The sequence below is a fragment of the Notamacropus eugenii genome, chromosome 4 (assembly GCF_028372415.1).
Source record: "Notamacropus eugenii isolate mMacEug1 chromosome 4, mMacEug1.pri_v2, whole genome shotgun sequence".
Classification (NCBI taxonomy): Eukaryota; Metazoa; Chordata; class Mammalia; order Diprotodontia; family Macropodidae; genus Notamacropus; species Notamacropus eugenii.
In genome coordinates, this window is record NC_092875.1 from 405,295,124 (window position 1) to 405,309,442 (window position 14,319).

At 36.4% G+C, this 14,319-nt stretch overlaps 1 protein-coding gene across 2 annotated transcripts in view; it reads right to left on the reverse strand.

Annotated features, from left to right (window-relative positions):
* Positions 1–292: 292 nt before the first annotated feature.
* MAP3K1 (mitogen-activated protein kinase kinase kinase 1) overlaps positions 293–14,319 on the reverse strand; it is a 73,834-nt gene continuing 59,807 nt past the window's right edge. For both annotated transcript variants that reach the window (XM_072605595.1, XM_072605596.1), the window contains exons 11-20: positions 13,301–13,422; positions 11,523–11,614; positions 11,046–11,235; positions 9,512–10,781; positions 9,050–9,202; positions 7,791–7,953; positions 6,737–6,868; positions 5,632–5,774; positions 4,704–4,835; positions 293–2,961 (exon numbers count right to left, since the gene is read on the reverse strand). In XM_072605595.1, the coding sequence (XP_072461696.1) occupies positions 2,812–2,961; positions 4,704–4,835; positions 5,632–5,774; positions 6,737–6,868; positions 7,791–7,953; positions 9,050–9,202; positions 9,512–10,781; positions 11,046–11,235; positions 11,523–11,614; positions 13,301–13,422 (2,547 nt within the window). In that variant the 3' untranslated portion in view covers positions 293–2,811. The remainder of the gene's footprint in view (positions 2,962–4,703; positions 4,836–5,631; positions 5,775–6,736; positions 6,869–7,790; positions 7,954–9,049; positions 9,203–9,511; positions 10,782–11,045; positions 11,236–11,522; positions 11,615–13,300; positions 13,423–14,319) is intronic.

Consider the following 14,319-nt stretch of genomic DNA (forward strand, 5'->3'; position numbering starts at 1 on the left):
CCCCTTAAGTCCCTTCCAATTCTTAAGAGTCTATAATTCTAATTTTTAGTTATGAGGTTTTACTATGATTCTATCTACTGAGATTTGTTACCTTTTGGAATTCATCTTTTGGATGAAGAAACTAGACATTTTCAAGGCATGAATAGAGCAGTAAATATAATCTATGTCATCTGCCAAAAGGAACAGCCTCGAGCAAAGGCTTATAACAGTTATTAATATCTAAATATGAAATATTTTAGGAAGCAACATTACTGTTGAGATAAAACACAACTTATTTTAAAAACAAGTAACCTTTGTTCAAAAACTTTTATTTACTATAAAGACAAAACACCAAAATAGGTACAAATACTATAAAATTGGTTCAATGGGGTAAAAACTTTTAATTAAAATATCTTGATATATTTAAAATAACAAAAGGATACATTTAAGCCAAATTCTTAACCCAGAGATTTTTGTAACATTTGCTTGCACAGTAAGGTGCTAATAGAAGTTAGCCCTTAAGCCCTGGAAGTCTTAGGAATCATAGTCACATAGCAAATATAATTTCATTGTGAAAGTGAACTTTGGTAGAAGAAAATCTATAGGACACCTGAGGTAGTAGAAACTGGAATAAACAGCAGTAGACGCTATTTACAACTTAAGTACCAAATAACATTAAGAACACAAAATAATTACACAATACAATTTTCAGTCCAGCTTTGATCCAAAGAAAATAAGAATATTACATCACATCTGCATTTAAAAACACACATGCATACATACACACACACGCACAAGCACGCACACAGAACAAACACCACAATTACCAGCAAGCTGAGGGAAATGCAAACAAACTCAAACAAAATGCATCTTGACATCTAGAGGCAGTCTGAGTTTGAAATGTGGTAGGCACGGTGATCTACAAAGTAATACTGATTAGCTGAGGTTCATCAGTTTATACAGTTTACATTTGTCAGAAAAGCTTGATCTGACAACTGATCTTCCAGTACATAAAACGGCAAGAGTGCACCCTTTAAAGCTTGCCCATGAGAGGCCTGGAAACGACCTTATTAGAACTGTGAGAATCCTAAGTGGTCCAAAAAAGAAAGAAGAAAGTCAAGTACATGACAGCCAAAGCTACCAAATTCACATTTCAGCACCGCTGCTGTTGGTTCTTTTCTCTAACTCTTCAAAGATCGCCAATCTTCTAAAACAAAGGAATGTAAAATTTCCCTAAGAAACACGTTCACAATTTCTTAAGAAATTGCGCACATTCCTGTAAACTTCCGATCAGCGTTGTACATTTTTAATGTACTGCATAGCTTATTTAGTTTATCCTGAGTCTTTGAGAATGACCAATTCTGTTCCACTCTGACAATCCAACTGGCTTCTGAAGAGTTAAGATTTACATGAAAAATGATATTGAATACTTAATCAGTACTTGATTGAAAAGACTCATCCATAAAAGCCCAAGAACAGCCGCCATGTTCCTTCAGGATCACATGCATCAGATTCAAAATCCTGCCTCTAAAACCATTAGGAAATTGTGCAAAACCCAAGGAAATAGTGTAAGTGATATTCTTCACTCTTATATTTGAACATTTTTTCAAGTTCAAGATAAATTTCTTAAAAACACCTTTATTTAGAAAAAGGTGAAAATAAGGTATAATTTCTATTCAATTATCCATTAGCCAGATTGACTGTGAATAAATGATGTATGGCAGAAGGAAAAACAGCAGTTAAAATGTTATCAGAGGTGAGTGAATGAATTTTTATTATACTTAAAGAGTAAGACTTAATTTGGTATGAAATTTTCTACACTTTGCCAGAGGAAATTGATAAAATAAAGGCTCAACAAATACTAGATAACCTGGATCTTGATCATAAGCCAAGTGAAAGAGTTGATTTTCATTTTCTTTTTATATAAACTGCATGAGCAAAACCCAGATGACTGATTCAATGAATGAAGGTAGTAGCATTGTTATATTCCAATTTAAAAAGAAAACCCAATAGCAAGATATTCAATGAGATCTATTTTACACTTGATTCTAAAGTTCCTGTCTTATTATTATTTTGTGGTTTGAAAAGATCACCTGTCCCTGAATGTTAAACAAAAATAGAAACAAAATGAAAATACGGAACCATAACTCTTAAAAAAAAAAAAAAACAAACCAAATCAAAACGAAATGAATGGGCCAACAGTAAAAATGCACAATGACCCACAACTGCCCACTTAAAAAAATGAAGGCTAATTGTGGGTTCACAATGGAAGCATGAATTCTTTAAAAAAAGGTTTTTTTTTTTTTAAAAAAACACTACCCAAGTAGTGCCTACTCAGGTCTAAAAGAGGAAGATAGTGATTTCTTTATAGCCAGTGACCAAAGCAAAAACAAAAAACCTGAACGGAATTGCAGAATCCCCTGCTCATGATCACAATGTGAAATGGAAAGAGTAATTGCAATATTAAAATAGAACCTGAGCCCCTCAGCTGCTAATATTGCTGAAAAAGTGCTCCAAAAAAAATAAAATTATGCATCTGCTACTAGTTATATGCAGACTTAATTGCTTTCCTGTTCACCTAGGGCCAGTTCTTTGAAAGGCACAGTTTACAGTTTCTGCACAAGTTGTGGAATTTTGCATACTGAGCTTAGGTACAGATCTTGATTTGTCAATCACATACTTCGGTAAGGGTCCTCCACTGGCCTCAGTTTTTTGTTGTTTGGTGGATTCAAGGCCAGTAGAATGATTCACGTGGTTGTGCTCAAAAGCACTGTCAAGAGTTTTTTCTTCTCTCTAGTTATCAGTTTTAAAAAAATCATTTTATATAACTGGCTACCAGGTAGTACGGAAGACTGGATGCTTCAGTAGCTCTCTTGAAGGAGGTCTGTCCTGAGGTTGAAGTTCTAAACAACGAAGAGTCACATCCCGTAAACCAGGAGACAGATGTGAGGGTATTGAAGGAGCAGTAGTTGCACTAGCAATCTGAAAAAGGAACACCACATTTTTAGAGGTTATTATAAATCCATCCTTTGCTATCTAGAGGGAGATATTCATTATTTAATGACATCAATACATGTGAAAGCTACATGAATTCAAGCAAAGGTTATAGGATCCCATGTCAAAGGATACTTGCTTAGGATGGAAAGTTGGAAGACAACAGAAGGGGGAAGGAACTCAGGAGGTCCCAACTCCTATGTTTTACAAAGCAGCTAAAGGGCCTTTCCAATTGGATGTTATTCTATCAGGTTGAGACTGTCAAGGACAGAAAGACAACAGCTTCCAGATCTTACTTTGCAGTTGCTCGGACAGATGTATCAAACATCTGGAGAAACTATTTAGTTCTGTCTCTGCTTTTCTCTTATTTACTTGTCAGATATGGCTACCTTCTTCCGTTGGTTTCTTCCTTCATACTCTGTGGCTTTCAACAGATCTCTTTTGGGTTTGCATTAGGAAGGAAAATCTAACATGATCAATTAGCCTGTCACAACTCTTACTTTATTGCCTTATTTAATATTTTGAAGTAGACATGAAACTGATACAATTAAAAAAACCAAAAATTCTAATTCAAAGTGTTAAAGAGAAATTATTAAGGAGGACTTAACCAGCTTCAGTTTAAATCTGAGTTACTGGAATTAAAGTTGAATCTCAAATGACTCAGTCTTAATTGTGTCAAAGTTGTTTTCTTGTCAATTTCTTCTTTTTAAAGAAACAACACAGTACTTAGTAACTAGAGGTTCTGTGAACTGTTGGGTTTGTTCCAGTATCACTACATTTCTGTGAATGTTTCCTAGAGACAATATTTCATAGATATATCTCTTTAAAATTATAAAAGACATGATTTGCAATTTATTTGTGGCCATCTGTTTCACAATTTTTGTTAATGCAAGGTAAGCCCATGTCTCTAAAAAGCAGAAGAGCCAAACAAATCAGAAAAAGAACAGGAGGAAAAGTGGACCAGAAGAGTGTGTGGAGCTTCTGAAGCAAAGAAGACAAAGCATAAAGAAGGAGGGAGAGGTCAGTAATGTCAAATGCTGCTGAAACAAGGGTAATGAAAAACGATAAACGATTCTGGGATCTGGCAATGAAGACATCATGGAAGACGTTGGGCAGCCGAGGCAGCAGCCAGACTGCAAGGGACTGAAAAGAGATGAGGAGGTGAGATAGCTGGGGCTTTGTGGCCAGATGCTTTAGAGATATAATTGCAGTCTAGATGTGCCTGAATATCAAATGAAGTTCTTCAAGGACTGGGGAGATTGGAGCACTTCTGTAGGAATATGGGAAGGAGCCAGGGCAGCGGGAATGACTGAAGATCCATGACAAACAGAACGAGTTCTGAGAAAAGGGTGCTGGAGGAAAAAAGAAAGTGCCCGTTCAGAGTGCAGGCAGAGGTTACTCAGGAAGGAGCAGAAAGATGAAGGAAGAGAAAAGGCATGACAGGAACTTGAAAAGAAAAGGAAACCTCTGAAAATTTGTTTCCTGTCAATTTTGGCAAGTAGGCTTTCAAAATCTAATAAAAACCCATAAAAAGTTAAGCAAATGTAAATTTTAGTGTTTTACATTTTCTCTAGAATCACTTTTGCAACTGTAATTGAATACCTGCTATACCAATATTAGTATGTAGACTAAAACACAGCTCCAGTCCTAAAGACACTCTTCCTAAGAGATCACCCACATGTAGTTTAGCAAGGATACAGGAAACAATGCCACTTGTCTTTTCTATTTACCTTAAATATCAAAGCAAGATGATTAGAGTGTTTTTCTGCATTCCAAGGTGGTTTAGCACAAGTCATTTCTATAATAGCACAGCCAACACTCCACACATCACAACTCCTACCATACTGCTGACCTCTCAGTACCTAAAATGCCAAAAACAAAACAATACAAAAAGGTGCCAGGAATGTAAGATTAAGCCATTGTTAAATATTCTTGTTCCTAATCTAAGAACCAAAAGGAATGAATAGTAATGGTACTATGCCATATGCTATAGAAAAAGCATGGTTTTACATTTGGAAGACCTGGGTTTGAAGCCTTTGTGACCATTTCTCTTTAATTCTCTGTGTCCTAGTAAAAGAAGGGGCTTGAACTAGATAATCTGAGGATCCTTCCAATTAAAAAAAAACACCTTGATTTTTACATAGTTAGAGAATTAGAGCTCCCCCAATGGTATGGTTTAGCTGGAAAACAATTGGTAGCGTGAACACTTCAGATCAGTTAAGAACTAACATTTTGCCATGGCAGACCATGGAAGACATGGAAAAGGGCCACGGAGACAGAACAACCTAAGTTCAGAAACGCTCCCTAAAGGCCTCCATGTCTACTTCTAGTAGACCTGTTTCTTTTATGTGGCAAGTCACCCCCTGTTTTCCTCACCAGAAATATCAATTCACTCTAAGTTTTCTACAATATAAGACTGTAAATAGCTAACATTTTATAGCACTTTAGGTTTACAAAGCCTGTTAGTCATAATTTCTTTATATGAATACATGAAGTTAGGGATAAGAAATAAGATCTAAGAGTTTCATGAATTCAGAGGACTGCTATTTTAAGGCAGGTCTTGTTCTTCTGACTAACAAAGACATACGTTACATGCCTATGAGATGGATTTCTGGCTTCTTATTATACAGAAACACCAAATTAGATGCCACCTCCTACCTCAGGTGCCATAAATGCAATTGTTCCCAACAACTGTCCCTGAAATTCTCCAGCGCCTGTTCCTTTTGATGCCAATCTAGCTGCAGCTCCAAAGTCAGCAATTCTCAGTCTCTGACCTGTGCTGTCAATTAGCAAATTGGCACCTGTCAATGGCAAAGCAAAAATTACAAGTGACTCTCTGCTAAAAGCAAAAATACAAAAAGATCCAAAAACCAAACTGAGGCCCTCAGATTATCACAGATATATTTCTGGGTAAGATTGACACACACTCTCACAGTTTATTTCAAATAAAGACTTCAGTCTCCATACGTGAAAAGGGGAGGAGCAACAGCAATAGTATAGGAGAAAAAAATACTGGATTTGGAGTCAAACAGACGTAGGTTCATATCCTGGCTCTTGTCCTGTTTGTGTGGCCTTGGGAAAATCACTTTATCACTTCTCCCCTAGGTTTCAGTTTTCTTTAAAAATGACAGGGTTGGATGACATGACCTTTCAAGTCTGTCCTAAAGTTAAATCTATATTCTAGAGAACTAAGTAGAATGACATACTATAGAAAAAAAGCATAAATACTCAAGGAAACATAAAAGGAAAACTGCTTAGAATTCACACTTAAAACTTCAATAAAACTTCCTCCCAGAAATCCAGATTTGTGATCAGCCTAAGAAAAGGCTCTACTGAAGTTCATTTTATCCAGATCAGCATGAGGACTTCAAATCAAAATGCATAATATAACCCTACAACTGCAGCAGAATCTGAAATGATCCAAAGATATTTATTTGGTTTTTAAAAATCCCTGCACTAACGTACTTTATGAATGAAATACTTGCAATAATAATTCAAAACAATAAAATAAAAGTTAAAATGAGTAAAAATGAACTCAATGGAAGATGATTTTATCAGACTTATTTTAAGAATGTCTAACATTATCTAACAAATAATTCTAAATGGGCATGGTAATATTAGTTTTAAAAGTAACTTCTAGAAATATATTCCCACAATTTCAGTTTACAAGTCAGTATTAGTGGAGATTTATTTTCAAAAATTCATTTATTTGCACTGTGAAGTCTTCTAATTGCCACCAGGTAAATAAAAAAAAAAATCCTACCTTTGACATCTCTGTGAATGATCTGATTCTCATGGAGGTAAGAAAGACCACGAAGCAACTGCTCAGTGTAGTTAATAACTACTGATTCCTTGAAGGCTCCATATTTACTTAGCAAATGAGCCACAGACCCTCCTGTAAGACAAATGGATCTAGTCATAACCACTATAAATCTTACACAAAACTAAAACTTTGTGATACGTCAGTTATCTAAGCAATCAATATTTTAGTACATATTAACATTTAAAACATCAAGTTCATATCCTTTGTCAGAAATGAAAATAGTTGAAAATCTAAAGCGTTGCTCTCATCTCTCATATCAGAATCAGGTAGACACTGTCAAACTTTATCTGCTACTGGGTTTCCCAAATGGCCAAGTTTCTTTATCCTTTTAAAAGTACAGAGACATTAATTTTAACCATTTCAGAGGGAAACTTGATGCCTTATTTCCTTGCTTGAGAAGTAGGTGCAACACTTTATAGATGAGAAAACTGAAGCTTAGAGGGGTTACATGTGCCCTGTGTGTTGTCAATGGACAACAATTTGACATTCAGAGAATCAGCAGTTAAGCTAAGGTTTAGAAATGGACTTGAGACTGTGATCCTTTGCACCTTTTGTCTCCTTTTTGCACTACTCCGACACCATTACTGCAGAAGTGGAGAGACCACAGAGAACTTAGGGCTATCATGTATATTTTTTTGTTGTAGAGAATGACCAAAGAATTTATCACCAAGTAGCCAGCCTACTCGTAACAAGCCTCTCTTACTTTGACAGAAGAGTCCTTGGCAAACAGTTTCTAGGGATGGGAATCATACTCAAACCCTTTCCCATGGGGCAGAAGCTCACAAGTTATGCTCCACTGGTTTGACCTCTCAGAACTCAGTGTTGCCTCCACCTCTTGATGAGGGACAAGTATAAAACATTAAAATTTTAATAACCACCATTTAATATCCAAATTTACAGGAAAAAGTAATATTTTAAAAAATCTAATGAACTTTAAGTATTTGCTAAAACTAAGCTCCAGGTACCTAACATGGTTCACGAACACCAGGGTTACCTGCCATCCACTCTATGAAAAGATTGTAATTGCTCTTCTCACATGTAGCACCCAACATTCGGATGATGTTAGGGTGGTTCAGGTGACTCATCATCCTGATCTCTTCTCTCAGTGCTTCAACTACCTCCTCTTGCTCAGAAGATGTATTCCTGACATATGTCACCTGTTTAAAACACAGTATCTGGTTCAAGAACAACTCTGAAGTACTCCAATTTGCTTCTTATTAAAAATATTTAAAAATAAAATCTGAATTAATTTACATCAGCAAACAGCATCACACACACACACAGCTCAACATGCTCAGATGCTTAATAAATGTATACTGAATGAAAATGGCCTTTATGCTGCACAAACCCAATTAAACAGGCACCTCTTTCTGGGCTTGTAAGCAATAAGAATCCAGATTTGGAAACAGCTAAGATATTAATAACAAACTGAAGGATATCGAGTAAGAGAAAATCAGGATAAAGTTACAATATAAGATTTTAAATGAAGCATGATTGCATCCTGGGCCATCTCCAGTCATCCTGATGAATATCTGGCCACTGGACCCAGATGGCTCTGGAGGAGAAAGTGAGGTTGATGACCTTGCACAGCCCTCCCTCAGTAAAATCAAAGTCAGCTGCAAGTCATGTCATCATTTCTCTGATGTCCTGGTCCTCTTTGAGAACAAAGGACAAACGACAACAAATGAAGCAAGCATGGACAACCGAACAGAAATCTGTCTGTGGTTATGTAAACCAATGTTAGATATTCCAACTTTGGTATTGCGGCTGTGGTTTTATCCATTATAAAAGTCTAACATGACATGAAAGTGAAGTCCTATTAATCATTTGGCTTCCATGCCAATCCAAAAAGTAAAGGCTAAGTTACACACTCATCATTATTAATGGAAATATATTAATCAAAACACTAGTTTAAAAATGCCCTATCCTCGGTGCTCTATTGTATCATCTATGCTACTTGTAGGTAACATACAATATCTTTATGTAGTTCTTTGTTATGCAGGTTAATATGAACTATATTCTGTTAGCCTCAGGCTATTTTAAAAATATCCTTTCAAATATTAGGAATAAGAGGATAATATTTTTAGATAGCTGGTTATTATCTACTTTTAAACTTGTTTTAATTGATATCTTGTCTTTACATCACAGTATCTACTTTTGTAGTCTAAAAGAGCAAAAATCAAAGTACATTCAGACAGAATGGCTTCCTTGTGCTCTGTTATAATCCATTCATATCTGTTCGTTGGTATTTACCTGTTTCACAGCCATTAAAGTTCCAGTTCCTACATCTTGAGCTTGATAACAAGAAGAAAATGCTCCAAGGCCTATCTGCTGACCTTTGAGCCACTCGGCATCTTCTCTATAATGGTGCTTTGCTTTGGTATGTCCTGGCAGAGTCTCTGGTGTCTGAAAATGAAAATTTTAGTGTTCAGGTGAAAATCTCAATTTTTTAACATTACTGCTGACATGATGGCATTGCCTGTTAAGTTTTGAATTCATCTAATCCAAGATTAATAAACTCAAACAGTACAGGATCACTAATGTCAAATATTACCTTCAAAACATATACAAGAAAGCAAAAATCTTGAGTCAAACATACTCTTCTCAGTTTTATTTCTATGTTAGTAATAGCTCTTAGCTGGTGAAAATAGGTTTTTCAAACTTTAGCTGTGATTAAACCCAGTCATCACTGGACCCTTTCCTAAAGATACTCACATCTTGCTGAATAATGATTATGTCTTCTCCATTTTCAACTTGTAGCTGAGGAACCACTGGCAGGGCATCCTGTGATGCAGACATCGCCATGGCAATGGACAATGCTTCCTCCTCTTCGGCTTCCATTTTTTCTTTGCACTTCTGATTATGATTTACATCGTCTTTGTAAGTGTCATCATTCTCAGCCCTTTCAGGAGAAAGGACTGCAACTTCTGACTTGAAGGTTACTGTTGTATCACTAGTAGGCATAGCCTCAAGCAGGTCCTCAATACTGGAGTTGAGTTCTGTATTGACATCTAATCTGCACTTCTCATCTACTGGTGTGAATACCGTCTCCTCACTTGGGATGACAGCACCACTGCTGCTGCCATTGCCAACGCTGCCATCACATTGTGTGATATTGTTCAGATCAAGTGTCATACTATTTTTTGAGACTTCTCCCTGCTTGCTCATATCTCCCGGAGTGGGTCGAGATGGCTTTGGCCTGTGTATGTGACTGGAAGGTATAGGTCTTGCCTGTGTAAAAACTGGGGAAAGTTTATCTGGTTCTTTGATTTCAGAACAGTTTCTAAGAATCTGTAGAGAAAATTTTCGTTGCATTTGTGGAGAAGCTGTGGGTACTTTGCAGGGAATGAATCCCTGAGTTTTGTGTTTAGAGACATCTGCTACAGAGCCAGCTGGTACAGATGGGGTAGAAGGAGGGGAGGGCAAAGTTGGGAACAATAACTGGGAATGATTGGATGAAGAAGAGTTCAAACACTGACTATGGGGTCTACCTTTTGTCTGAAGGGCTGGCTTTGGTTGCTCCATTGTTACTGAACTAGGAAGTCCTACAGAAATGCCAGCCAATGTATTGGAAATATCTTCTGGACTGACACTTGATTTTGCATCACACAAAGATTTTCCAGTTTTCTCTAAATGGACTGTGTGTTCAGGGGAATTGTTTTCTGTTGTTTCTGGGGAGTTATCTGGGGCAGATGGCTGCAAAAAGTCATCCTGCCTGCAATCCAAACAGTCTTCTATGCCCAGCTGGATGGCTTCAGCAATTTCCATCTCATTTGCAATAGCCATCAAACGACGATGCATCCTTGTGTAATGAGTAGAGCTTGTAACACTCAACATTTTCAACAGTTTTAAGAACACATGGGGTACTCTGGCAACCATTCTTGCAGCACTCAAAAACACTCTTCGGGACAGCTTACCAACCATGGAGTGGGAATTATCAATGAATTGCAAAGCAAAGTTCAAGAGGGACAGCAGCTTCTTATACCTAAAAAAAAAAATTATACTTGAAGCTTATATATGGGTATTTAGAAACACAAACTCTAACTGCATTAGTATGAAAAATTCTATTTTAGAGGAATTTTTCTCATTTTTGAAATTACCTCAAATCACAAAGATGTTTACATTTTAAAAACATACCAACCAGCTTGCCTATGCCATACCTACATATATCTCCTGAACCTCATCTGGACAAGCTTAAAACATTCATTTTTAAGGGAGAAAAGTAATGACATTTCTAAACAAAGCGTACCTGTCTATTACAGTATCAGCTTGTAAAACTTCTCCACTGACAATATGGGGATAAAAATCTGCAGGAAACTCCAACAACATTCTGTCTATAAGACAAAGGCGTCCCAATAGTGCTTGCCAGTTACTTGATTCCGTTTGGCTTCCAAGAATACAATTTAAAACATAATCAATACCACCAATACCAATGGATCCTATAAACAAGAGGAACAGAAAAGTGTTATTAAAATCTACATCAAAAGCTAGCTAGTATATTATACATACATAAAATACATTGACTAAATATTGGTTTTAGCAGTTTTTTTTTAAAGACTCAGATTTCTAATTAATATCACTTAACTTCCTGGATGAATAAAATACTTCCCAGCCCACTCTTCTATTTTGATAGATTAAATTGATAACACTATTAAAATGGCACCATGAGTGAATTAATGAGCAAAATAAACCATATGGAGTTAATATGAAGTCTGAGGCTATATACCTGATTTCAGTATTTCTCTGCCGACGGCCAGTTCTCCTGCTTGGCCCTTGCACAACTCCAATAGAGTTGAAACTGAAAGCTGACTTGTGCGGCTAAAAAAAGAAGGGAAAAACCATATCAATGCTAGGCAAAGCAATGAAAATTTTAAAATGTTTGGGGAAAATGAAAAATGCCGGTTGCACATTTAGTTTCTATAACTAAAGTCATAGTAAAATTGTCACAAACAAAGTGTTACACGTGAAGCTTCGCAGTGTAGAGGTAGAATTCAATTCAAATAAATTTCTTCACTTAAAAAACACATCTAATAATGCACTTATGCACTCACAACCTAACATTTCATTGTTCTTTCTTTCATACATTTAAGTCAACAGATAAACTATCATTCAAAACTCTGGAGTTGTCATTACAGAAAACAGAATTCTACTGAATCCCAAGGTAGAGATCCATTTCGATCCTGGCTCAGTCTCTTGCTAGTCCTGTACAGGGCCTATGAGAAATGTGATTCAGTCTCTTCACCTGCAAAACAGGGATCATGATACTTGTACCAGGTCTATTTAACAGGGTAAATTAGCCTTGCCTGGAATCTCTTTCATTCTGCCAACTAGGATCTACTAGGATATCAAAAGGGAGATTGAAACACTTGCAACTCTGGAACACTGCTTTGGTTTAGTGAAAGACCCAAAATGAACTTTCCTCTGGACAGAAGAAAAACCCTCTGCTCTCTGCTAGGATTCTAATTTGGGCCCAAGTAACCAGACATCTTTTCTGTAGCAGAGATAATGATAATGTATTTTGGGCTTTTCATAAAAATTCTATAGATTTATGGCTGTGCAGCTGGCTGTCATTTCTAATAAAATTTCATGACAAAGATTTCTAATGAAAAGTGATATCCTTAGGGCACAAAGTATTTTTTAAAAATCTAGTTATGAGGAACAATCATGAACATTACAATCAATTTCTATAAGGAATGTCAGTTACATAATCTCTTTTTAATAGAGTATAAACACTGAAGTAGCTTTACTAGTTTTTATTTGCCACAGGTATGGGGGATGGTGGGAGGAAGGGCTTTAGTTGTGTTTTTTTTACCCTGTGGTCATAAAACAATTTTCTTTGAATTCCTCTAGTTTTCCTTCCATCAGGTACTGTACTGACATGGTCTACTGCTGACTCTGGAGTGTGAGACCACAGGCATGTCAGAATCTCCCTGGGCCTCAGTTTCCTCACCTACAGAATGAGGAAATTGGACTAGATAGCCTGAGGTCTCTTCTAGCTCAAGTTTCCCAACAACTTAAACAAAATCCACCTAATTTCCACATCCCCCATTGGAATAAATAAAACATATACTCTATAATCTAAGAGTGTGAGGGAAGGAAGGCATGACATGGGCTTTCCTTCCCTAATTTAAAAAAAAAAAATTCTTTTCACTTAACTAATTTGGGAAACAGAAAAATGGAGTGACCATGTGTACATTAAAGAAGAGATGGTGAACTCTGTTTCATCATTACATACTTAGACTAGAAATGTGATTTCTGTGATGTATTTTTAAAAATGTTTGCAAAAGACTGAGATGGACAAGCAACAGAATTTTATGTGAATGAAATAATGTCTCTGGATCACCAGCATTAATCTGGTGATATTTTACTTCAATGGTCAATATTCAAAGATTCATTCATTTGACAAACACTTAAGTGTCTATTATTTGTAAGTCACTGATGACAATTGTAAGAAACTATGACTGGAAGATCTGAGAAATTCATTGAAAAATTCTGTGACCATACCTATTGGCATCTGCACATTTGACTAATATGGTTTCTACAACTGGCCTCAGAAGTTTCTGAAGTTTTATTCTTTCTGCCAAACTATGGCAAGGAGTATACACCAACATGGCTCTTAATGTTTTCTAGGAGAAAGAAGAAAAACAAATAGAAAGTCATTTCAACTCTCTCTGTAAAGTCAACTTTAATTTTTTAAAATGCAGTATGCTTTTGTAAAAAAATTTGCAACAGATCAATATCTACAGAGAAAACATTGTGTAACAATCTATAAATAATTCTTAAGTGTGATGGTCCAAATAAAAACCAAAAGGAGATAGTCTCTAAGGTCTTGTCCAGCTCTAAATCTACGATCCTTCAAGCCGCTCTCACTCTGTGCATTGATATGTGCCAGATACATACTTCTACTTCTGCCTCTAAGTAATGACATAGATTTGCAAATGGATTCTTGCTCTTAACGCTTTTCAACTTGAGATTATGTCAGTTAGCAAAATGCCAACTTAACCAATTAATAAAAATTCTAGCTTTCATTATGACCTCTAAGTCCATTACTTGCCACTTCCATAATGTTGTCCAAGACACAATCTCAGTTTTCCCATTTGCAAAATGTGGATAATACCACACTACCTATCTCACAAAGAGATATGGCAACCATAATTTGGCAACACCTGACTTTTTCCATTTCTGATGTTATTTTGCTCCACTTGTACTAAAACACCAGACAAAGTGGACAGCTCACTCTCTCCAAAATGCATTTCATACTGTCCTGTCTCTAAGCTTTTAGTTATATTGTTCTTAGTACCTGGAATGTGCCACCTCCCCATCCTCCCCCCAGGCACTTTAAAAACTATTTGTATTTTAAGGTCTAGTCCAATAATCATCTCTTTCATGAAGCGTTTCTTAACTCCAAGATATTTTCTACCTTATACGCTAGCACTTTGTAATTCTCTCAAGCACTTGTGCACCACGTGCTCACATCCTCTCTACTACTCCAGACTGCATGCCTCATGCAATGTGGGGCAGCT